Source organism: Gallus gallus, chromosome 3 (genome assembly GCF_016699485.2).
Source record: "Gallus gallus isolate bGalGal1 chromosome 3, bGalGal1.mat.broiler.GRCg7b, whole genome shotgun sequence".
In the NCBI taxonomy this organism is placed as follows: Eukaryota; Metazoa; Chordata; class Aves; order Galliformes; family Phasianidae; genus Gallus; species Gallus gallus.
Window position 1 is genome coordinate 41,399,441 of NC_052534.1, and position 25,068 is coordinate 41,424,508.

At 43.0% G+C, this 25,068-nt stretch overlaps 2 protein-coding genes across 9 annotated transcripts in view; one reads left to right on the forward strand and one right to left on the reverse strand.

The window, feature by feature from the left end:
• The window catches only part of SMOC2 (SPARC related modular calcium binding 2), a 135,830-nt gene extending 113,526 nt beyond the window's left edge, over positions 1-22,304 (reverse strand). For all 8 annotated transcript variants that reach the window (XM_015284372.4, XM_040697666.2, XM_015284371.4 and 5 more), the window contains exon 1: positions 21,802-22,304. In XM_015284372.4, coding sequence (XP_015139858.2) covers positions 21,802-21,876 — 75 coding nt within the window. In that variant the 5' untranslated portion in view covers positions 21,877-22,304. The remainder of the gene's footprint in view (positions 1-21,801) is intronic.
• On the forward strand, positions 21,934-22,971 carry LOC124418351 (translation initiation factor IF-2-like). Its single transcript, XM_046939473.1, has 3 exons — positions 21,934-21,970; positions 22,002-22,184; positions 22,829-22,971. Exons 1-3 carry the CDS (start codon positions 21,934-21,936, stop codon positions 22,963-22,965), a joined length of 357 nt encoding a protein of 118 aa, XP_046795429.1. The 3' UTR covers positions 22,966-22,971.
• The last annotated feature ends 2,097 nt before the right edge of the window (positions 22,972-25,068 follow it).

Consider the following 25,068-nt stretch of genomic DNA (forward strand, 5'->3'; position numbering starts at 1 on the left):
CTGAAAGTATCAGCAAAGCTTTGAGTGCCAAAGTTACACTGCAGCATCCAAGATGGCACCAAGTTCATTCTAAAGTCCTGCTCTGGAGCCTTTTTCACCTCACTGAGGTAAGGCTTTCTAGTGGTTGCTTATGTTAATGCTTTAGTAATTGATTTGCCTAGCAAGTTATCTTCTCCATTTCATCGTGGAAGACTACCATGGGCAGTAGGGCTTTTCCCTCTGATCATCTAAACAGAGAAAGGTTGAAGAATTTCAATTTTCTCTAGACACTGAGAAATCCACAGTTGTTCTTGTCAGATAGCCACAGACTTCTGCTTCCTCTAGGGTGAAATACCTTGACAGAGGCAGTTAGTTTTGAAGACATGTGTTTCTCTTTAAGTAATTTCTCTCTCCTCCACATCCCTTTAGCAGCATTTCAGTATCTCCCTCTAACTGGAGATGCAAGAGCAAGCAACAAAACTGATTATCTCCCTGACACCTTCCCTGCCATGTGAAACTTCACAACAGCTTCCAGGAGTTTGTTGCACTGCCTCTCACACACATACAAAGCAAAAAACTTGGTAAAGATGGTAGATAAGAACAAAGAAGGGCACAAACCTGATGGCAACAGGACAACAGAGAACACTACCCAGCAGCTCATCCCTCATATCTCCTTAGAAGCACAGATGAGATGATGGTTTAGTACCCCTACCTCAAAACAAACTTCACTGCACAGGAGGCCTTCCAACAGAGTAAAGGTAGCACCTACAGAAGGCATACAACATACAGTAACAAGTGGCTACTCCTATTCAGAACTGCAGTGCCCAGATTACTTCTATCTTTGGAGCAGAAAGATGGGCTCCTTTACTGGAGGGAATGAAGCCACCAGCACAGCACACCTCACAGCTTTCTCATACTTTCAGTCTTCCAGAAAGGCAGAATAAAGCAGGCATCAAGCTGGTTCAAAACAAACAAATAACTAGAGCAATCACATTCTTGTGAAAACACATACCAGGAGAAAGAGCTGTACTGTAGTATTAGCAGCACCAAAGTTTCTGTAGAGCATAGAACTGAGATTACAGGCTACCATCAGCAGCACAAGTGACTTTCGATAGATCCTCAAAAATCAAAGAAGGTAACAAGACACACAGAGGAACCACACAGCAAGAAACTTCTCACCTTGTGAGCCGGCACCCTGAGCAGCCTCCATCAGCAACACAAATCAGCAGAAACTGAAAATTAACACTATATTTAAGCAAACATACATAGAAAAAAAAAAAATCATCCTCCCTGCACAACATCTCCACCATTAGCTGCCCTACGTCCCTCCCAGGCTAATATATCAGACTCACTTCTGGCACCACCTGTTATAAAGAGGCCAAGGAGAGGGCTGGCTTGGTGCACAGCTGCAGCAAATCTCCTTGAATTGGAACTGCTGTGAATGGGGACAGGTTTCATTCCTTTCCTCCTTCTGGAAATCCATATCATCAGTCTATTCAGTATGCTCCCTGAAAGCGTGTGCTGATAAAATGAAAGACATATCTTTAAGTAGGCTACATTAAAAAGCAAGACTGTTGAAGTGAGATGACAAATTCTGTACTTAAGAGAATCTCAGCAAGGAACTGGATGGATCACTTAAGTTTAATGCATTTATTGTGAAGGCAGATAGAACTTACTGATATGCTTTTTCCTCCATGTAGATTATTCCCAAGTAGCTCCTGTTTGAAGGTTTTAATCATTTTCACAAGCTAATGCTTGTCCCAGAGAATACATCAAAATAAATCAATTAGGTCTTATGCACACACACAAAAAATTGCTAGCTAGCAATGACAACTCTTGTGACAACTCTGAGATTTTTTCCCATTATTTTGAACCAATCTGAAATTCATTAAAGTCAATTAAAAGATGAACTATGAATAGAAAATGTTCATCAAATTATGAAACCGAGCCCCTCTGCTTCATATGTACTTCCACGTCAGACACCATTTTGTCAGACTGCCTCTCTGCTGGTGGGAAGGTTTCTCTTCTACTGCCATACCAATAGTCCCTTCTGATGTTGTGGGCCAACAAAATAAAATAGCAGGCATTACTTTCAAAGCAGCCCTCAACATCGGTTAATATATATAAGCAACAAAATTTATTTTATTTTTCCATGGTTTTTGTTGAAACCAAAAAAAATAGAAAAAAGAATGAGCAACAAAGCCCTAAAACTAGTGGGATATGAGACCTCATTTTCGTGAAATAAACACATCAGCCTGGTTTGATGGCAGAGGTTGCAGCTCTCAGTAAGTTCTCAAGGTGTTCATGACAGATTTCTGATGAAATTTCATTTTTCCTGTGCTTCATCCTTGAAAACATTTGTTCACAAATGTACATACTGCCAAAAAGCAGTGACATGAATGAGGTGCAACTGTGAAGTGTGGGCTATTTCTCTCTCACAAGACAGGGCTTATAGAAGTCTGATAAAGAGACGTGATCAAATTTTTGAGTTGAATGTCTCACTGCAATTCTGTAGATTCTATATGAAAAACTGCAGGTCGTGTATTTATGCTGACTGACTATGGAGTCTCAAATTCCTTTATCAAAATTGAAAGCACAGCTGCGTATTTTTCACTGTTCACAGGGCTGTGTTTAGCCAGTGTATCAAAATGCCTAAAATTGTTTGCCATAACTTCAGACAGCAGTGCACTACTCCATCCCTGGCTTCCGCCCAGATGATGTCTATCACACATTGATGTCTAGCTGTTGCTGAGTGATGGGTGCATAAAAGGGTAGAACCAGGCTGCTTGGCAGAGAGGAGCCACTTCCATGATGGTGTGGGGGTGGGGGGTGGCCTCATGTGGCCGGTGGGCCACAGATTGAACATGCCTGATCTACTGCTGTACCACCACCACCCACCTCTTATGTCATGGGCCAACATAATAAAATAGGAGGCATTACTTTTGGAGCGACCCTCATCAAAACTGATCTCACAAAGGCATTTCTGGGCTGAACATTAGTAGGCGGGTCATATGTCTGCTAGATACCTGCATCTTGTTTATTCCACTTAGTCTTCTTCTGAAATTCAAAAACATTGGAAAGTCTATCTGATGATTGTCAGCACAGTAACCTATGGCATCTCTGCACTGCCCAGTGGATAACTGCACTCCCACATTACTGATGATGCAGGCAGGTATCTTTACTCAGTGCTGCATGGCTCTGAAAACCATAGCATCTTGGGCCCTGTGCCATATTATACTTATGCTGAGTTGTGTGGTTTCCTATCAGCCTGGAGTGTTTGCACAATACTCAGCTCTGCAGCGTGGAAACACTCACAAACCATCGACCCTGCTTCCTTCGTATTCATACACATACTCAGGCATGCACACAGACCCATCTATGCTTTCACAGGTTTGCACTTTGCATGCTTGCACTTTACAGCTTATATGGTGTGGAGAGCAGGGAAAGCAGTGTGGAAAGCAATTTACTCATTTCCTGTTGTAGCTTACTCCAGCACACACCAGAGGAAATCGTGGATGGGGAAACTGTGTCTGCATGCTATCATGTCACATACATTAATGTGAGCACTCAATAGTCTAGTAATTGCTGTCTAGTGAAAAATAGTCAATATGATGTGGGAACCTAGAAAGACTAGATCTCTCTAGACATCCTGGTGGATTAGCTGTAAAACCGCTGGATGCACATTGTTACAACAGTCTCTCCAAGACAGTCCTCTATGCAGATGATTGCCTTTTTTTACAGCTTCTTACACTCACATTGTAGGGATTTATTTCCCCAGGTTCTCCCATCATTCTGGACTCTATTTTCATGACCTATGAGATGCTGAGATGCTTAGGACTGTATTCTGCTATCTTCTTGTTTGTGATTCTCCTTCTCTAACTTTCTTCTTCATTCATAAATAACAAAGCAGCTTCAGCATAATATATATGATCAAATCAGAAGTTTACTGTCTCAGTTGCTCATGTATTTCATGGCGATTTAAAGCTAGAAAACCTGAAATGTACAATGCTATACACCACCAACTAGAACGCTAAGGTGGTTTAATGGGGTCCTTATGCTGCCTCTGACCAACTTCTGTCAGTGCTTAACTTCTGTCCTGTAAAACTGCAAACAACAGCTGATTGCAAGTTGGTTTCTGCCACCTTTTCCAGATTACAAGCCAGTTGCTGGAATTTTTCATTGGAAGGGCTACTTCAGAGATGGCAGTTATTTTTCCAGATGCCTCCTGGATTGCAGCACCTAAGTGCAACATTGGATCTCAGTGAAAGGGCCCTGAGAACATGCTCCTCATTAAGGTTGGTCTGCTTGGGTTCATGTGACTTTTCAGTTTGGCATCAGCCCATCCCTGGGGAGGTACTGGTGCCTGCAGCTTGGGTGTCCTGGTACCCCCAGCTCTCTGCTTCTGGCTAGAGCAGTGGGGCAGGCCCTGACTGCCCATAGGGAGCCCACATTGCTCCTGCTCCCCAGTCCTCAGAGTGCTTCACACTTGAAGACTGCTTGCCTTTTAAATCACATTTTTTTTTTACCATATTAAGCGATTTCTGGCAGCTGTACTGGTGCAAGTAGAAAGGAATTGGTCCTCTGAGAGCGATGTGTAATGATTTGCTTTGGACTGGGGAAGGGGAATTCATTTTTAATTGAATAATATGAGAAAAAAAGCCTTGCATGTGTTAATATTTTGGACACAAATGTGTTTAGACTGGGTTGTAGGGATGTTTTGACACTATTTCATTAGGATTGGTAGAGAAGACAGTTGTAAAATTGTATTATTTTGACACTACAGATTTTTATATCGGTAAGGTCGCTGTGACACTAAGATGGTGCAAGCGATATAAATTCTACATAAACTGTTTTTTAACCAATGAAACAAGCAATCTGAAAAACAATTTTCTCTATAATACCAAAGATAGCTTTAAAAATACATACATGAAATAGCTTGGGATTTTTCAAAGGCATGTTTGAAGAATGGATATCTGGAGACATCCCCAAAATCACATCCTTAAACACTTATAGATGATCTTATCTGCCATGCAAAGAAGACTGTGAGTATGGAACAGATTAAAAAAGAAAATAAGACTGTGAGCACCATTTTAATCCATAAGGGATTGTCTCTGGTGACTGTTACATGATTGTAATTTTTTCTTCCTTATTGCTACAGAAGTAAATCTGCAGCTCTCTGTGACTTTTTTAATATGCCCGGTCAGAAACAAAGTTAGTAAAAGAAACAACCAACAACTCAATCTATTGGGCCTCAGTCTCTTGTCATGCAAAACCATACAAAATTCAAGTGCCCGTTTTGCCCAAATGTGGATATACTTGAGATATCTTCCCACATGGGCCTTTACAATAAAATTTTGTTGTACATTAGCTACCATAATTAAGCAGTATTTATTACGCCTGTACACTTTTCATGAATAGAGTCTAGTTTTATAGGCTATTTCCAGGCTGAAAAATATTCGGCAAAATCTGAAAAATCTGTGGAGTTTACTGTCACTCTGTAGTGGAGGCTACACCCTGATGAACAGAGGTCTTGACATAACCTTTTTTAGAAATGAGCTACATCTCCACATATGCTGAATTCTTTATCAGAAATGAATATTCTACCATCAAAAAAAAAAAAAAAAAAAATGTAGAGGGACTCTCTAAAGGAGAAAGGGTAACTTCAAAAATAGGCAGCATCGAGCACTGCTGTGTTGTTTTCAGACCTGAAATAGAAAAAACTACATCAGAGAAGCTGAAGAGTTTTCAAATTTTGCAGAATACCTTTCAGGAAATACAAAGTTCACAGAACCGGATCGTGAAACTTTGAGAACTGCATTAGCTATGGTCACTGAGACACCTCAAAACTACACACCTCAAAACTACAGTAACCTGTAATCTATCCATGTGATGCTACTCACAATAATACAACAGCAGCCCGAATTTCTTTCTGACTTACAACTTCTTCTACTTTTAAATTGCTAGACTTCCTGCACTTTTATCTTCTGGCAGCTTCTTCAGGACATCTTTGCATTACTGTACGTTTCTAGACTACATTACAATGACTGCTTCTCCATCTATTTAAGAATGCCATAAACCCATTATGTGAATAACAACCACAAAGTTTATAGAAAACTTTCAAACAGAAGAGCTTTTTGTTAAGAAACATTCCCTTTAAAAATGCAATGTTTCATAGGCAAATTATCTTTTAAAAAAACTTATTAAAAATTGCCCAGATTTCACTGCTTGGTCCTTTTTAATGCCAATACTGTTTTTAGTCACTTGTAGCTTTGCTTACACAATTCTTATCATGAAAGAAAACATTTAGCCATTCAGCTTATCAGATTGGCTAGCAGAGGTTTCACTTGTTTTATTACTGATAAGAATTATTTTGAAATCTCAGATGATAAAAAGCCATCTATTCATAAAAGAAGGAAAACAGAGGGTTGATGGGTTTTGGGGTTTTTTTTTGTTTTGTTTTGTTTTTTAAAGAGAGAGACTGCACATACATATATGTGTGGCTGGAAAGCTGCCTGATGGAAAGGGACCTTGGTGTACTGTTGGACAGTCGGCTGAATATGAGCCAGCAGTGTGCCCAGGTGGCCAAGAAGGCCAATGGCATCCTGGCTTGTATCAGGAATGGTGTAGTGAGCAGGACAAGGGAAGTCATCCTGCCCCTGTACTCGACATTGGTGAGGCCTCACCTCAAGTACTGTGTTCAGTTTTGGGCACCTCAGCACAAGAAAGACATGGAGGTATTGGAGCAGGTCCAGAGAAGGGCAACAAGGCTAGTGTAGGGCTTGGAAAATCAGCCCTATGAGGAGAGGCTGAGGGAGGTAGGGCTGTTTAGTCTGGGGAAAAGGAGGCTGAGGGGAGACCTTATTACTCTCTTCCAGTACCTGAAAGGTGTTTACAGTGAGTGTGGGGTAGGTCCCTTCTCACTGGTGACAGGTGACAAGATGAGGAGAAATGGCCTCATGTTGTGCCAAGGCAAGTTTAGGTTGGATGTTAGGAAACACTTCTTTACAGAAAGGGTGGTTAAGCACTGGAATAGGCTCCCCAGGGAGGTGGTTGAGTCACCATCCCTGGATGTGTTTAAGAGCCATTTGGATGTGGTGCTCGGAGATATGATTTAGCGGAGGATTGTTAGAGTTAGGGTACGATGGTTAGGCTGCGGTTGGACTTGATGATCTTTGAGGTCCTTTCCAACCTGAGTAATTCTATGATTCTATGACATGGACCAGAGGGCAGCATTTTCTCCAGATTGCAAGGAGATTGATAGCTATCTAGTATGTAATATTTACTAAAACATTGATCTCTTGCTCTTTGCTTTTTTCATCCTTCGAATATAAATGCACCTATATTGGAATATATGTGACCCTCCCTACTTTGTCAACCCATCTTACAGCTGATGTCTTTTTGGCCTTTGACTGGCTTTTTATGAATTATACATTGCAAAGATCATAGAATCACCAAGGTTGGCAAGATCTCTAAGATTATCCAGTCCAACCGTCCAGTCATGTCCCTCAGTACAACAGCTAAATGTTTCTTGAACGGCTCCAGGGACAGTGACTCTACCACCTCCCTGAGCAGCCTGTTCCAGTGCCTGACCACTCTCCCAAAGAAGAAGTATTTCCTAACATCCAACCTGAATCTCCCCTGGTGCAACTTGAGGCCATTCCTCAGTGGATGGTAAATTCCTCAAGACAATGGTAAACGAACAGAAACAAGTAGACAACTCATGTGCTTGAGTTTGTTCTTGAGCTTGAGCTTGTTCATTGTTCTTGTTCTTGAGCTTGTTCATGAGCTTGTTCTTACACTCAAACAGAAATGCACCAGTGACTTAGCAGTCACTGATGAATAGAGCAGAAATATTTGCCTGTATTTTTTCAGAACCAAAGCTGTGTCCTTCAGTTCTGAGGTGCACTGTAAGCATGCTGTCACCAATGTGTCTATTATCAGAGCTTTAGAAGTAGCCCCCAAGCCCTAATATACACTTTCTGGGAGAAATGGTCTCCAGAGACACTCCGAAATGACCTACTATATACTGTGGAACTTCACTTCTCCACTGGAAAGATCAACAATTTACCTCAGGGTGAGGGAAGGGTCCATAATGAAGCAGATAAATTATCCTAGGGTAACAAAGTCCTGGATACGTATTTTATTGGGTGATGAGCAGGAGAAGGATAACATCTGGATTCACAGCCCATCAAGCTAAATCTGCCAACTGTTTGATTCAAGTTACAGTGTATATGAGCAATGCCATAACAGTTAAATGGATTCCCACGGCACAGGTCCTAATACAGTTTGGAAAATGAAATAGCAATAGTGCAATGGTGTTCACCTTTGACATGAGAAGTGCGATGAAGAAAAAAGCCTATTTGGGAGACAGCGCACAGTCAACAGCTGTTTGAGAAACAGTGAGCAGCAGAGATCTCTAAGCTTGAGAAAGCCTAAAATCTTGATCAATGTACTGTAACAGCAATGCAAGTGACCCACACACTGAAAAACTATCCCTTCATTTTACAGCACCATTCACAGCTTCAAGTTTATGGACATGAGGGAATATTGGTCACATTAACTAAAATAACAGCATTAACCAGTTTCATGCATCATACAGTTACTAAGACAGAAGCTGGCTGTTGAAAATACAAACTCCCATGTTGCATGCTCTCATATGCAATCTACAGTAGTTGTTTTACCACAATGCAAAAACACTTCTGGATAATAAGGCAGATTCTGAGCTAAGGCAGAATCAGGTAAATACCCTTGCTTGAGAGGAGCCTCATTTTTTACCTTAATCAAGCTCAGATAGAATTTCAGGCCATGGGACAGCAGGACTTAGGGCTGATAGAGGTGAGAGATTTGAAAACAAAGTGCACTGTGAAACCACTGCATCCTGAATCTGCTTGCCAGTATAATGTAGTCAGAATTAACAGTAGGTACCTTGGTACTACAAACTTTCCTTTTTTATTACTGATTGATGTACTGATGAACAATACACATACATTGACTCAGCTCTAGTTTTAACAGTTTCACGTGCAGATAATGCATGTGACTCTGAGGTAACAGGAAACCATTAGAGATAATCTTCTAGTTCGCTTGTTAGGGAAGAGCTTTATAAAAACAAATCCACTTTATTTAGGAACAAGCAAGGTCTGAGCTTTTTTCTTCCCACACTTTTGGAATGAGTACAGCTTCCCATTCTGCTGACCCCGATTAATGCCTCCTTCCAGGTTCTGCTCACTTATTCTATTTCACCTGAACTGCTGCCAGCACCACCTTCAGCTATTTCCAATCTTTGACCAGTTTTTGGAGCAGGGATACAGCATGTCATACTAAAATTTAAGAATCATTCTCTCTCCAAAAATATTCTCCCCCTGCTGCCAAGATCAAAACTGTGATTTTCACCAAAAAATATTGGAATGGCATTGTAATAATGGTTTTGTTGGATGTGGGAATTAACTCTACCTTATAAACTCCTTACCAAGAGACTGAGCTATATTTGCACTGCACAGTGAAGTGTAGACAATACATTAAGAAATTACACTGCAAAAATTAGTGTCTTTTTACTGCTTCAGCAGTGCGTTCTACAGTCACGTGCAGTTGTCAAAATGTAGGAAACATGGTTATTACAACAAAACTTACTTGAGAGACTAAACATTAGTAGTTGGATATCAGCAACGTAGTCAGGAGAGGTGATTTTGTGCCATCTCTTTGTACAGTTTATGTCCACTCAAATCCTTCTGCTGATTATTTTTCTACCTGTACATACAGAAAGCTGAAAACATGTTCCTGTTTTCTTCAAGGGATGTGGGTATGAACAGCCCCACTACACAGACATGTACTGACAGAGATTTTATCACATCCAAATATGCTCATTGATAGCATCAGTTTCAGGTATTGCAACCATCTCCACCTTCCTCAGTCCTTGTATGGGAGACCCATAGTCAAGTTCATTCTCCTTCATTCCTGTCAGGATTTTTTCTTCGTACAAAGTTAAGAGGACAAGCACAAGTCCAACTTCACCCAGCTCAAACTCCCATTGAACTTAGGAGGATCTAGTGTAGAAGTTTGGCCATGTCCTCTATTAGGATTCTGGAATATTTGAACTGTTATTGTGCAAACTCGATGGCACTCACTGCTGCACCTGCAGCTCCTCTGTCTATGACACATATGACATGATCAGAGAACTGTAACTTCTGTCAAAAGCCTGTCTCAGATACTGCTGCTTTTCAAGTCATATGAGCATGTATGAGAGCAAACTGAGATTCCTGAGGGTTAGGACAGAAGCTGCAGCTGAGACCCCCCCTCTTAACTGTGAAGGACTGCAACACGACAAGGCAGAATCATTTCTGTTCTCTCAAAATGGCATACCAGGGGCAAACTGTCTCATTTCCCTTCATCCATGCTTCTCTACCCTTTGAACTGTTCTGCAGACACCTGGCACACATCCCACCCCTTTTTAAAAGGGCAGGACTCAGACTGTGTGCATATGACACACGCAGCCCTCAGGCTGTTTTACAGTAACAAAGGACTGATATGAAATTAAGTAATCAGTTGCAATTCTACTCTGTTAACAACTTCTAAATGACACTCCCCTAAACTGCGGAATTTTAGCAAAACAAGAAGCATTGAAAAAAATAAAGGCAAAGGTTTAAAAGGTGTTGATGTATGTTCAAAAAAAAAAAAAAGAAAGAAAGAAAAAGAAAGGACAGAAAGAAAGAAAGATCAGGCATGCAAAATAGAAAGCATCTATTTCTGCCTCTCAGACACACGTGCACACCTGCTTTGCTGTTGCTGACAGCGGAGAGCTGCAGGGCTCTTCTTGAGAGACATCCTGCATACCACAAAATAGCTGCAGAATATGAACTGTGACCCCCTTCAGCTTTGATAGACTTGTCGTTTCTCTCAAGCGTTTCCATCTGTCATACACGCTCTTTCTAATGCTTAACTGTCTCATTCATACAAGGCTCCCTTGAGGGAATTTCATTCCATCTCTGACACTGGTTTAATTGCTGTCAGCTGGAAATAATGAGTTTTTACATGCAAATAGTCTTATTTGTAACCACCTAATTTCAGTGAACACTTCTGGTTGCTTCTTACTTGTCTTACTTGTGTGATTGCCTGATACAGTTCTAAAATGAATCTGACTTTGGAGTTTCCTCAGCCCCAGGTGTGAGGAAAAATTCAGGATAGCATTTTTAAAGAAATGATTTACTCGGTGTCAAGAAGAAAAACTCTGCAACTTTTTTTTTTGCTCCTGTAATGATTAGAAATTCAAGCAGGAAAAAAAAGCTCTTTCTGTTCTCACATAGTTCAGGATAATAGTCAAGAGAGCTTAGTCAAATGAAAGCTAATGCTAGACTTCTAAGCATCTTCCCCTTTCTTAGACCAAAATAAACAAACAAAAAAGTTTCAGATCAAACTGTTCAGATCAAATTAATAAACTTCAGGGAAAAAAAAAAATCTGACTTTCTGGTTATTTACCCCAGTATAACTTTAGGTCCTTACTGAGGCTTTCCAGTCACCCTTGGAAAACAAAAGGAAGAAAAGCAGTTCATGGGACTATATATAGAACACACCTCCATACACATATATGACTGACATGGATAGTCTTAAGTTAGGCAATTGCAATCTAGGGAATTTATTACAGTGGACAGAAAATATTTTGAAGCCCCAGGTATCCTGCAGAAGAAGATCTGTGCTCCTTGATAATACTTGACACTTCTCTGAGGTTGTCAAAAGAGACTTTGGGTAAGGTTTCCCATCAAGAATTCTTAATGCTACTGCTTAGAGAAGAGAACAAAGTCACAAGTTGGAGTGGCAGCAAGAACGGCTCTCAGCTCTTTGGTCTGGATCCACAGGATGGAAGCATCTTGCACAAGTCCCATCTTCTTTCCTCTCTCAAGAAAAGCTAGAAAGAGACAATGAATCCAAACTCCATGCTGAGATAATTGTGCAAATAGAAAGAGGCACCCAAACACTCCCTTTATTCTTTGCAAGAAAGATTTGGCTGCATTGGTTAGGGTCTTCTCCTCCTTTAGGTGAGAAAGAGTTTTGCACTGTGAAAGGAAATACATATCACAGCTTGAGAACCCCAGCTTTAGGGCAATGATAAGGTTCAGACACTAAGCTCCCTCAAGTCAGGAAATACCATGCAGATGACATTTGGCCCTTTGCACACTGCAGATGCCCTTTGGCCATGACCACTTTAACAAACCAGCACTGCTGTTTGCTGTGCTTCTGCAGGTTTCTCACCAGCCACCTGGATGCATAAAGCAATCTCTATCAATAAAATGAATGATATTCCATCTTGGTGTCAGATCTGACTTGGGCATCTAGTTGGAAATACCCCGATTTGGCTCTCTTGCTGCCTTCTGTCTTTCCTGCTTTTGCATGTAGTGAAGGTAAGCGCTGTCTTTTCAGAACTGCAGCATGGAATACCCATTTTGCAATGGAGAAAATTACAGCAATAAGGGTGCACAAATAAATATTTGACTCGTTTGATTTTTGCCTTTTTCCCTTCACAAATAAATCAATTATCAGAGCATGAATATTGCACAGTAATTTTATTGCAATCTAATGAAATTCCATTACCAAGCAGTGACAGAACTTATGCTCTGGGAGTCGTTCAGCACCTGGAAAGGGGAAACTTAAACAGGAGAGCAATTTGCCAAATGAACACCCCTTTCAAAAATTCTTTCTCTTCCTCTCAGAAATGTAATTTATGAAGCCTTTCAAGGAGGAAACAAGATGGAAAGATAAAACCTCCTGTACAAAGTTCAGATTTCCAACTAAATCCACTCAGGCTGAAATCCATCAAAAAACTGACATGCTTGAAATCTGCTTTCCCAGGAGGATGGACTCTGAAACCTAATCCTATTAAATACGATGTGGAGAATAAGTTTTCCACTTTCTTTTATCTTGTTTGTCAGAATTCTTGTAGGTAAATGCTGCAAGAAGAAATCATATAGGTACCTGCAGTGAAATGAACAGGGCATACACTTTCTACAGGCTGAAACCTTCCTGGAGTAGAGAGCAACATGTATTTTAGGCCACGTTTCCGCTCTTGTTCACACTTGCCTATTTTGAGCTCCCACACTAAAGACACTTTCTTTTCATAGACCTGAATTCTGCCTTTTAATATCTTTCGTTGAGATTTTTCTCATTTGATGTCCTGTCTGACGGGCAACTGAGTGACAGGTGCTGACAAAAAATGGAGGCTACCTGATTGTAAGCCCGTTCCAGACATAGGCAGCTGGCTCGAAAAATAAGGTTTGCTACTTCTTTCATCCCTTCCCAGTGGGGACAGAGGAGACCGTGCTGCTCTTGCACTCCCTCCGGTGGTGGATCCCGAAAGTACCATAGAAGAGGAAAGGTGACCTCCCTGCACCCGATGAATGCTGCCAAAGCATTGGCACTGGGCTGTATTTGCAATGGAAAGGACAGGAGAAGAAATGGAGAAAGACGTGTATAAACTCACTCTCTCCTTTCTATCTGAAGTCTCTCAGATCTTTGATGGCTGCTTCCAGAAAGTCATCCATCCAACAGACCAGAGACAATTTACTAAACAAATCAACATAAGTGAAATTAGTCTTCTGTAGTTTCTTTGCTGGCAGTCTTTTCTTTTTTTTTTACCTGTACCCTAATGTGGGGATAAAGGGGCACCTTTAGAATTTGTGCTATCCTCAGCTATAAAGTAGTATACTTGGTACCGAGTTTCACTTATTTGTTTCTATAACAACTGTGACTTCAAAAATAACATGTCACAGTGATTTTTCACTCGAACAGAGACAGCAGTCCACACGATAGCTCCCTGTGAGCAGTGCTATACAGCACTACTGGTGCTAAAAAAGAGGCCCACAGTGACAGCAGTACTAGACAAATGCAACCCTACAGAGCCTTCACTTTGGCTGAACTAAGTGGTATTCCTGTGGATGCTAAAGGAAATGAGAGATGTTTAAAACATTGCAATTAAATGCATTGAGTAATTCCTCACCTAAGCAGACGGCCACAAAGATACATACACTAACTGGGTCAACTGATCCAGTCACTATGGAAGCTGTGCTCCTCACGTCCTTACAATGCTTATCTCTGATTGTTACCCTCTTTTTAAGAGCACCAAATTCACCTCTCAATTCCAAATATGAATCCAGTGCATTTTGGATGCCTGTATAAAGTCAGGAGACAGGCAAGTGCATGGCAGGCAGCACTTCATGTGTCCAGCAGCCTCACTGAAATGAGATTCTCTCTTTTGGTGTGCTGCCACCTCTGTGCCTCTCCCCTGTATTCTCCAGAAAGGAGTCCCTGAGTCTAACCTCTTCCATCAACAGAAAGATGCCACAGCCAATGGCAGTACCTCCTGCCATTGTAAATGGCATCATCCGACAAAGAGAAAGGTTTGGGAATTAATTCTCTAGATCACATGATGTAGATCCCAGGCAGATCATACACTTTCTGCTCTCTAATACTGTAGTCTGGTTTAATAGCATTTCTGTTCATATAGTCAAATTATGGTTAAAATATGGTTAAATACCTTGTGTATCCACCAGAATGTCACCCTTCCTTCTCCCACTCCTTCAAAGAACTAATGAGACTCAATGGCAGACTCTTTTACTCAGATTAAACTCCACCACTCCTCTGCTTTACTCTGGATAAGAGCAGGAGAAAGATAATGAAACTGAGTCATTGCCTTCCCTCCCTGACAACCACACATGCCCACAATCTCTGAACCACAGCTTGCTATGTGGATCACAGTGAGTCCATCCTGATTATCATTAAAATGATTTTTTATCTGCCATTACTTTCATTTTGAAAAATGTACCAACCTCTCCAGACTATTTATGTGCTTATTCACTGACAGTATCTCGCTTTAATACTGAACACAAGTCAGAATAGTGATAAATGTATGAGAAATGTAGCCCCAACAAAAGATTGAGCACTTTATAGCAGTAATTGTATCCTAAGGATCTGTAAAATACAGCAGGCAGGCTTGACATAAATAGAGAGCATTCCGGAGCAGTGGAATTCTTCTTTGTTTTCACATAAGTACTCTTTAGGTGCTCTAGGATAGAGTTGAAGATTTATGGCATATGTATGACAGCTAATTTGTATGCAGTTTGAAAATGAACACCTAAAGACAGGCAAGTATATTATTACATCCCCAGAACAAATCTAAGGTAACACAAAAGAAGAAAGGATCTTTACTTGGTGTCTCAGAAGATGACAGAATAAGCAGTCCGAAGTAAACGAAGAAAAAAAGCAAGTTTTGGATAGGTTTGAGGTAAACATTCTTGAGTGAGTTTTCTAGCAGCACATTGAGAAAGCCAGGGAGAGAGCTGGAATGGATCGCCTTCAGGAAATGTTTTCTCTCTCTGTCCTGACAAGAAGTCTAGGATGTACTCTCTATTAGCCTGGATTTTCAGCAGCTGATGAAATGCTTACTGGTCATTTCTGAAAGCTAATAAATTAGAAAGGGGGAAAAAAAATCACTGAAGGGCAGTTACTAACTCATCAAGGCAATTTCTTTTGCCAAGACTGGCTGAAGCTTCAGTTTGCAAAAATGACTCTACATAAACTTATTTCCCTGGGTTCGTGTTAAGGCATGATAATGTGTTAATGTTGCTTTTTTGAAGACAATTCATAATTTAATACAGTAATATTAAGAAACCATCTGCTACCAAATGTTACCTCATCAGCTGAAATCCCAGTCAATACACTCTAGGGTGGCTTTTACCTTGCTGTAACTAAAGTTCTTGCTTTCCACACACACCACCATGCTACACCAAAGACTGTGATTCAGCACAATTCCCTGCATAGATAAGACAACGAGACAAAAATCAAAATAGTGCAGGAAGAACTGCACAGTTATTTATGCTACACCAGCTCTTCTCTCCATGGCCAACTTTCTTCTCCTGAAGGCAATTACCAAGCATTGCCTATGGACAGTTTTTTTTCTACCTCTTAAATTACCCTTCCTTTTCCTTTGGTATCAATTATTCTCTGTAACATCAGCACACTGTAAACTGCATTTTTTTTCCTGATGCAATTCCTCTTTTCAGGGTTCAAGCCAGAGTTACACTAGAAAGTGTCTTATCTACCACAGTAGATAAAAAAGAAAGCAGTGTGTATTGATTAATAACCAGAATTTGATAGAGAAATGTCAACAGAAGTATGCCACGTGAGATTATGTGGGGCCATCAAGATCAAAATGACCAGTGTCACTAGAATTTGACTGTAGAACATAACAGAGAGGAAGAGGAGGGGAGAGCAGCACTCACACAGTCAAAAACAATTTTGATAGTCTTTCTGGAGAAAGTTTTCCAGCTTTGCACCATGACATGGCAAGCATTGTCAATCTGGCATCTGAACTTTCTAGAACTCTACCTCCAAACATAACATTGAAACAACCTGAAGTATTTCCTTCACAGAATATTTGGAAACATGCAGGGTTCGATCCTGAAGTAAACAAACAGATATGGAAAAGTATCTGGCTCCTTAGCAAAATCTAACCCCACTACACAGCTTCCCAAAGATTGCAGGAGTTTGTTCAGATAGAAATGCCACTCCTCAACCAAACTCAAATCTTCATTTGCTGCTCAAAAATAGGTCTTTGATCTCTAAACTTTCTCAGTTTTTTAATTTTCAGGCGCCTCTGCACTTCCTGGTCTCAGGCCCGACAGGAAATGGAAGTACCCAAATACTGTGAAAATGGCTGCGCCTGTGGTAAGTCTGGTCTGGCTGAAGAAGTGGAAATGCTAGCAAAGTTCTGAGCAAGCCAGATCTTGAAAAGTCTTGTAGCCTGATTTCCAAACCAATACAGTTCAGATAGGTTTTGGATAGCAGCTAAACCTACAGAGGCTTCTCAAAGCAAACCAAGCCCTGGGATTTACCAGCTTTCAAGGAATAATCGTAGCTGTTCTTCAAGGTATTCAGTGGGCAACAGTGGAAGGATGAAAATATCACAACTGGCCAAAGCATGCGTGATTTACCTCTTTCTGTTTCCCTTGTCCTGCTCTTCCTTCCCCACTGACAGTCACTTCCACTCTTTGCTTCTAGCTTTAAAATCTTCCAGGTGTGAGGTTGACTTGCCATCTCCATTATGTATTTCATATAATAAGGTACAGTTTATGTTGGCTGCATGCAGATATATTATTTTTAACAGCTGATTAAAGGTTTTGCTGACTCTTTCAATAATAAACCCTCACAGGTTTTGGGTTTGTTTCTTTAATGAGAAGTGTCTTGAGAGAGAATTTATAGGAAGGAGGCATTGTTGAAAGTGCTTTATTTTCAGAGCTGATGTACCCTTTATTGTACCAGTGCCCATTTGCAGTAACAATGCTATTAGGATCTGGAGCCACTTACAGTCTTATTTATGGTCTTGGGTTTTGAGTCAAAATTAGAGTAATTTTTCCAAATGTTTGGGTTTGCAGGCACCATCCAAATGGGTCCTTAACTTGGAAAGCTTTGATTGTGTTTAGCTTCCCTTTACTGAACTACCTTACTGCTCCATCCTATACTGGTGAGCATTGTGGAAGCTATCCAGGGCATTAAATACTATTGAATACTCACAAAGCACGTGCCAGGGGAGAAAAAGAAAACAATTATTCCCTGAAATATTCAGCCTCTGACGAAAGAAACTTTTAACAGGCAGAGGTGCTCATTTTGAGGAGTGATTTCAAGCAAACTTTCTTCCTTTGCAAGGTCTAAGATCAGTATTATATAGAGAAAGACACGTGGTTCAGCAAGGCTTTGAAAGCACAAAATTAAATAGTTTGTGGTACGTTACAAGTCATCAAGATTTTAAAATAAGAAACACTTGTGTCCTATTGTTTGTACAAGCCCATGCACACACAGAACACTGTAACTGAGATAAAAGCTAAGCCGATGGTTCCAAAAGTATGGCAAAACAATGCCAAACTAAGTGTGGAGATAAGCATGGTGATCTTAAACTTATTCTTTCTACACTGCGTGTCAAAACAAAAGTACCTATAACCTCAAGATATGGCTATTCCACTGATGGAATATGCCAATAAGGCTCAGCTATCACCAGTTTTCTACACCCAGAAAGAATAGCTGCATATCGTAGAGCAGAATAAAAACACAGCATGGAAGAAGCATTCCAACAATGTGCTACAAGAATTCCAGACTATTACCTGACTTTTCCATAAACAAGGTAACACTGAAGATATTTTGTGGAAATGAAGACTGTTTTACATTATTATTTGACACAAGGGGAGGAAAAAACAGGAGCAGCCAAATTGGCTACAGTCCCTCCAAATCTCGGTTTCTTATGAGACAGCTCCCAGTCTACCTTCCCAAAATGAAAGCCATTGTTCTGTTGCCAATGTTTGTTTATTTGAAATAACAATAAGTAGAATACCAAATAATGTTCTTCTCTGCCATCCATCCCTGTGGCTCAGTTAGTAATTCAGAACTGGAATATCTTGTTTCCCCTCACTGCGCCTATTTCTGCAATATGCTTCTACACAGGAGACAAGTCCAGGAGCAACTTTAGCACAGAGTAATTTTTGACCACAAGCGGCCAAGATTGCTACAAGTTTCAAGTAGCTTTGGGCTATGTCTAAGCCAGTGAACCCACGAATACTTAAAAACTCTCAGACTCTGGTGCATATCTTGGCTTTCCCAAAACAATTCAGCTCTTCCTTCATGCTTCTCCTCTGCTCTGGCACACAGATGAGGACCCAAGCATGTTCTGTCTGGGTTCACAGTTTGGACAGAGAGGAACAAGTTACAACACTCATTCACTCATTTTAGATGTAGCCATGAGGACCTGAGGACCATATTCTAGACTGACTGATGTATCTCAACTACCTGCTGGCTACTTAGATACATCTATCTGCCAAACACTGACCTGATGGCTATTATCGAAGTTGTAGGGAGCCATCTGCTCATCATTCTCTGTGGACCTGCATTCACATGTGACCTTTTTTCCTTCTTGAGGGAAATCTAATACAAAGACATTATTCCTAACTAAACAAGGATACAGGTCTATAAACTGCTGAAAGTACTGTCTGAAAGTAATACTTGCTGTACTTCTGGAGCTAGCAAAGACATCAAGCTAAAACAGCTCAGAAAGCTGTTTTGACAAGTTAAGAACATAACGATAGGTGCTGGTGCCCCCTCCCTGCCCAGCCATCACCCAGTTTGTCTCTCAGAACCCAGAGCTGTTCAAAATGTAGGTAATTAAAAAAAAAAATCCGATTCATACAGCCAACTTCTGAAAGAATGACACTGATGCCAGGAGCCTCATTAAAGTAACTGTTGCTAGAGGAAACACGAACTGTACTATCACGAGGTTGCTACGGTTCATCTTATGGCAGATTTACCACTGTGGTTAAGGAGACTGTGCCTCTGTTGTTACTGCCACCACCTGGCAAGCCGCATATCCCTGGCAGTGTGCTATCACTGGGGATAGGCACAACCTTCCCTATAATCATCCTGCAGTTTTCATGAAACTCTCATGCAGATAGGGGGGACAAGACATGGGGAAGTGTTCTGTCCCTATGGCATCTGCTTATAATTCTTCCAACCACAAATAAAGGGGGAAACTTCATCTGATGCACAGAAAAGAACGGTAGTTCTCTGTCAGTAAATAAGGGCACAGCAGGTGAAAAGGAAATCATACATTTCCCTGTTGTTCCTACACAGCCTGGATTTGGTTTTCGTTATAACTGTGCAGATCTCACTCACGAATATCTGAGAAATGGGTGGGAAGGGGTTATACAGTCTATGAGCTATAAGCAAAATGACTGCGGGAGTGAAGAATGATTTAGTGATGCTACTTGTTGCTGTTACAGTGTTGTTGGTTTGGTTTTGTTTAAAAAGGGAAGTACACACATAGCAGAAAGAGAACCTGCCTCGTGCCACCAGAACTCAGTTTCATCTTGCAAGAGGAACTGCAGAGTATGTGTGCATGAGCGTGTGTGTACTGTTTTGTTACCACGGGTGTCTGTCGGCTCATCACCCGTTTTATGGAAGGATTCGTAACATACTCTGCTACTCATATGTGCTGTCCATCTCTGTAAGAAGAGCACAGCCAGTGGGAAGATCAACGTGGGCTCACTACAGCCCAACAGCAGCACGTCCTGCTATTCCAACCAAAATGTTTGGCCTTTGCTCGGATTGAATGCTTAAAGCCTCCAGCATCAATGCCTCTTTGGCAGCAGAGGGCCGGGGATTCCACCAGTACTGACTTCTCTGATCACGGTTCATAAAGGTGCGCACTACTGTAAGGTGCAGAAATGAATGATGCGCACTCTGGCTGTGTGAGAGGGGGAACAGAGAGGATGTAGACATCTCTGCATTAGCTGAAGTCAAACGCATCCACACGAGTTGATGACATTTAATTTTTTAAGGGTTTTCCTAAGTGCCCCCAGCCAGATTTCTACTCCTCCAGCTTTAGGGAGGCAGGCAGCCACCCACTGAACAACAGTTACATTCAGCAGAGCCTTACAGACACACATGGAGACGCTTTGGTGTCATTTCATTCAGGGATCATTTAAAAGTGATTTAACAGCCACCATCACTCCTATTTTACATTTGGACAAATTCAGCATTTCTAGTTTACTTCTATGCTGATGTTCAGAACTTTTCAAATGCATTTTAGAAATAACATAACATGTAGTCTCTTGCAAACTTCTTTTACATATCTGTGAAAGTGAACTCGGAGCTAAATTACAGTGTTACCCTGTTAACTGGAATAAGGTACCACCTGAGGGCCCATGGGTGCTTCAAATGAGGTTCTTTAAAAGAGGTAAAAAAAAAATCACTGCACTTTCTCTGTCCCTCACTTGGAAACGTCTATAAAATCCACGGAGCAAACTCATCCCTTCAAGCTTTTCATTTGTCAGATTCTAATCTCCAAATCATTTCAAAACAGGAAAAAAAAAAAAAAAAAAAAAAGAGAGAGAGAGAGAGAGAGAAAAGCAATCCACCAAGATGAGAAGGCAAAACTTCCTCTGAAGAATTTCAGGTATGAACGGATCAGCCGCCCCCCCCCCCCCACCCCCCGAGCCCAACTTCTCCTTGAGCTTTCCCTGTCCGCCCCGTCCCCACTGAAAAGAAAGATAAAAAGAAAACAGCTCTCAGTATTTTACAGAGGCTTTTTTTTTTTTTTTTTCTGAAAGACCGAGACAAAAATAGGGTCCATTTCACTTTGCAACTGCCTGTGACTTCAGCATAATGAACTCCAAGGGGCACAGCCTTCACCAAAACACTTAGAAAACAGCTTCCAAGGGATACTCCTTGCCCGTTATGTTTACTCAAGCACTTGTTTAAAAACATTTAAGGAAAATGTTTTTATTTCTACAGATTGCATTAATTATAGCTTTGCAAACACTGCGAGCCCTACAAGAAGGCTGCACTGAGCTATTAGCTGCAAACCTCAGGTCTTGGCTGGAGAAGTGGTTATGGCTTATTTAGCAAGCCTAATGAATTGGCTCACCCATCTCCACGCAGAGTTCCATGTTTAGCACCGCGGAGTCTGGAATAGCCAACGAGGGCTGTTTCGAGCCGCTTTATAAGCAAAAATAAAATGAAATCGGTCAACCGAAGGCGGTCCGCAAGGAGACCTCACTGCAGCGCTCTTCCCCTCTGGGGAAAGAGAAGCGGCACCACGGGCATTAACTTTGGCCCGAAGCTCTGCGGAGACCCGCAGGAAACTTCCACTGGGCTCCCAAGGGCCGCGCTCCCCCGGCAGAAGCGCGGTGCCCGCTGCAGGGAGCGGGGCCGGGCGGGGCGGTTGGGTCCCTCCGGGCCGGGGCAGCGGCGGCCGCCGGCTCAGGTGCGCCCCGGGGCCGGAGCGGCGGGCGGCCTTACCGTGAGCGCGGAGAGCTTCTGGGCCGGCACGGCGGGGAGCAGCTCGGGCAGCAGCAGCAGCAGCGGCACCCACATCCTGGGGCGGCGGCGGGCGGCTGCTCCGGGAAGCGGAGGAGGGGGACTCTCCCCGGGATGTCGCTCCCCCCGACGCCCGCTCTCCGGCTGGGAGGTCCCCGCTCAGGTCCTTTTCTAGCTTTTAGCCCCCACCCCTCGAAGCTCGGGGCCGGGCGCGCAGCCGGAGGTTTCCCCCCTCTCTCCGCGTCTGCCGGGCAGGGAGCGGCGTCTCGTAGATGCTCCTGCCTCCTCCTCCCCCGGGGCTCCGCGCCTCCGGGCCGCCCTTTCTCCCCTCCGGCCGCGTTCACCCAGCGACGGGGAAAGAGGAGGTAAAGTTGGGGGGCTGTGTGTGGGGGGATGGCTGGACCCTCCCACACCTCCCCACCGCGGTCCGCCGCTTGCGAGGGGAACGCACTGCCGCTGCGGCGGGGCTGGCGGTGTGCGACCTCGCCGAAACGCTCGCTCCCTTTTCCTCTTATCCTCCCCCTGCCCAGCCCGGCCTCCGCTTTCTCCTCCCAGACCAAGCGGGTTAACCCTCCCTGATGCTCCGGGGGGCGCCGGCTTGCCCCCCCTCCCCAGCGGGGCTCGTTCTCCCCCGCCTCCTCCTGCAGCGCCACGCACAAATCCGGGCAGCGCTGGCCACGGGGCTGAGCCCCGACCCTTGCCGGGGACAGCCGGTAGCGGAGCCCGTGGGAGGGCACGGGGCCGCCGGGGGTGACACACGCGCACGCACACACGGAGGGCAGCGGGCGCTGCTTGCACGGAGCGAAGCACCCCAAGGAGCTGCAGGTTGCTCCGCACGCAGTCCGTGCCAGGTGAAAGCTCCCTCCTGGCAGTTTTGCGTTTTCTCCCTTGTCTTTTGGGAAGCACGTGGGGAGATTTTCTTACTTCCTTACTTTGAACAGTCAGAAGGTCTCCTCTCCCCTGACTTCCTGAAACAAACCGTTTTTACTGGATTTTTTTGTCAATGAAGGAGTCCCCCGCTCCTCCCCTGAGACGCGCAGCTCTCTGCCAGCCCGCAGCGATCCCCGTGGCTCAATGGTTCTTTATTCTTCGGGTGCGCTCATCTTCGGGAGGCTGCAAAGTGGCGCACAGGCAGCACACGAGTGACATTTCCCGCAGGAGTCCAGACCTGACCTCGCTGTCTTGCCGTGCCTCCTGGGGATGGAGCGGCAGCTTCATGCACAGTGAACCAAGGCAGAGAGAAGTGGAAATCGACTGAAGACAGATTTGTGTGCCCTGCTTGGGACAGCCACTGCTGGCTGTTTCAGATCCTGTGATGTTCAGAGCATGCAGCCAGCAATGCAGTCCCCATTTTGCCAGATCTCAGCTGGGCACCTAGAGCAGTAAAAAGCTGGAGTTTTCATAAAAGAACATGATAACGTGAAGTCTGCGAATGTTTGAGTGTGTTCATAATACCTCCTGGACTTTTTAAATGGGAAAAAGGAAAGATAAGGAAATCATCGTATGGCATTGCCCAGGTCACAACTGGTTTAGGACCCTTCCCTCCACCACGCAGACCCCCATCAGTCTCCCTCTAGCAGCACCTAGCAGATGCTAGCAGGGATAGCAGGGATAGCAGATTGCCATCTGTTGCAGTAAGCAGAGCAGAACCTTTTTTCCAGCTGTTTCCTCTCAGCTGGGAGGTGGTAAAACTTTGTGATATTGTTTCTGTCAGAACCAGAAGGAGCGTTTTTTTCTTGTGACCACACTTCCAGCCATCCATGCTTGTGTCCCCTCCAGCTAGGCCCTGTCCTAGAATCACAAAGAATCACAGAACCCTAAGAGCTGGAAGGGACCTCTGCAAATCACGTAGTCCAAACCCCTGCTAAAGCAGGTTCCCTACAGTAGCACAGGAAAGCATCCAGGTGAGTTTTGAATGCCTTCAGAGGAGACTCCACGACCTCTCTGAGCCACCAGTTCCAGTGCTCCATCACTCCCACAGTATAGAAGTTCTTCCTTGCTTTACCTGTTTCATAAGTCAGTTATCCTTCATGTGGACCTAGTCCCACTTTCCTATAATCAAGTCTCTCATTCTTGTTGCCATGTCAGTGCAGTCGCTGTCATTGCAGCCCTCTTCTTTCTCCACCAATCCATCTCAGTCTGTCTCCCTGTCCCATTCCAGGCCTCCTCATTGCCACAAAGCCCTGCAGCCCTGTGGCTGCTTTCCCATCTGCCACACTCTTTGTAGCTTGCTAACCCCACAGCTGTTTTGCCATCAGCTCAGTGTTTTGAGGACTGGTGCCGTTCAGCTGGGCACATGCAATACACAGCAGACACTACTAAATGGCATGGCAGTTTGGGTTTGACATTGCAGGAAGAATCCCAGCTCAGAATAGATGAGAAATTTATCTAATAAAAACAAGCTGCAGGTTTTTGAGGGTTTATAACTTCATCAAATTTCAGTGAATTTCCAGAGTTGGCAATAGCCAAAAGGCCAAAGTGGGAAATCTGGAGTCCAGAAACTGGTGGCATTATGGTTTCAAAATAAAAACTCATTGCCTAAATATACATTATTATTTTGTCTACCATCATTTTCCCGGCTTATTTCTCAAAACAGATTTGACTATTCTACCTAAAATCTCTTCTTCCCTTTCTCTGCCTCCCATCCCATAAGATAATTGAGCCTAAAGAAAATATTTTTAAATGAAAATGTGAGACCAAGTGATAAAAATACTGGCAAAGACTAAGCAAATGAAAATAATGTTTTGCAACGTAAAAGGTAAAGTGACTGTAACAGGCAGAGCTACCACTCACCACCACGGTGGTAAGAAAACTACCTGCCTTCAAGAACTTACTGTCTGATTAGGTAAGGGTATAATAAGGGAAATAAATGTTATTCCTTGTTGTAGGTGGGGGAAGGACTATAAGTGAGTCATGTCATGATTCTTCACTTGATCTCTCCTTTAAGAAGTGGGCAAATTTCCAAAAGGTCCCCTTTGCACAGATGGCACTGAAGGAAAACTTTGTTTTCCCTTTCTTGCTCCAGTTTCAGTGGTGGGTTTATCCAGAGAGAGCACAGCCCTCTCCCACAGCCTGATGTGTTCTGAGTTACGTCAGGGTGAATTTTGACCCAGCCACCTCCTCATCCATGCCAGGACCATGTTCAGACTTGATCTGTGCTGCATTAGTAATTCTATGTAAGCTTTCTGAGATCCTATGTGGGTTCTTGCACAATGAGACCCACATCATCTCCTTTTCCCCAAGTCTTTC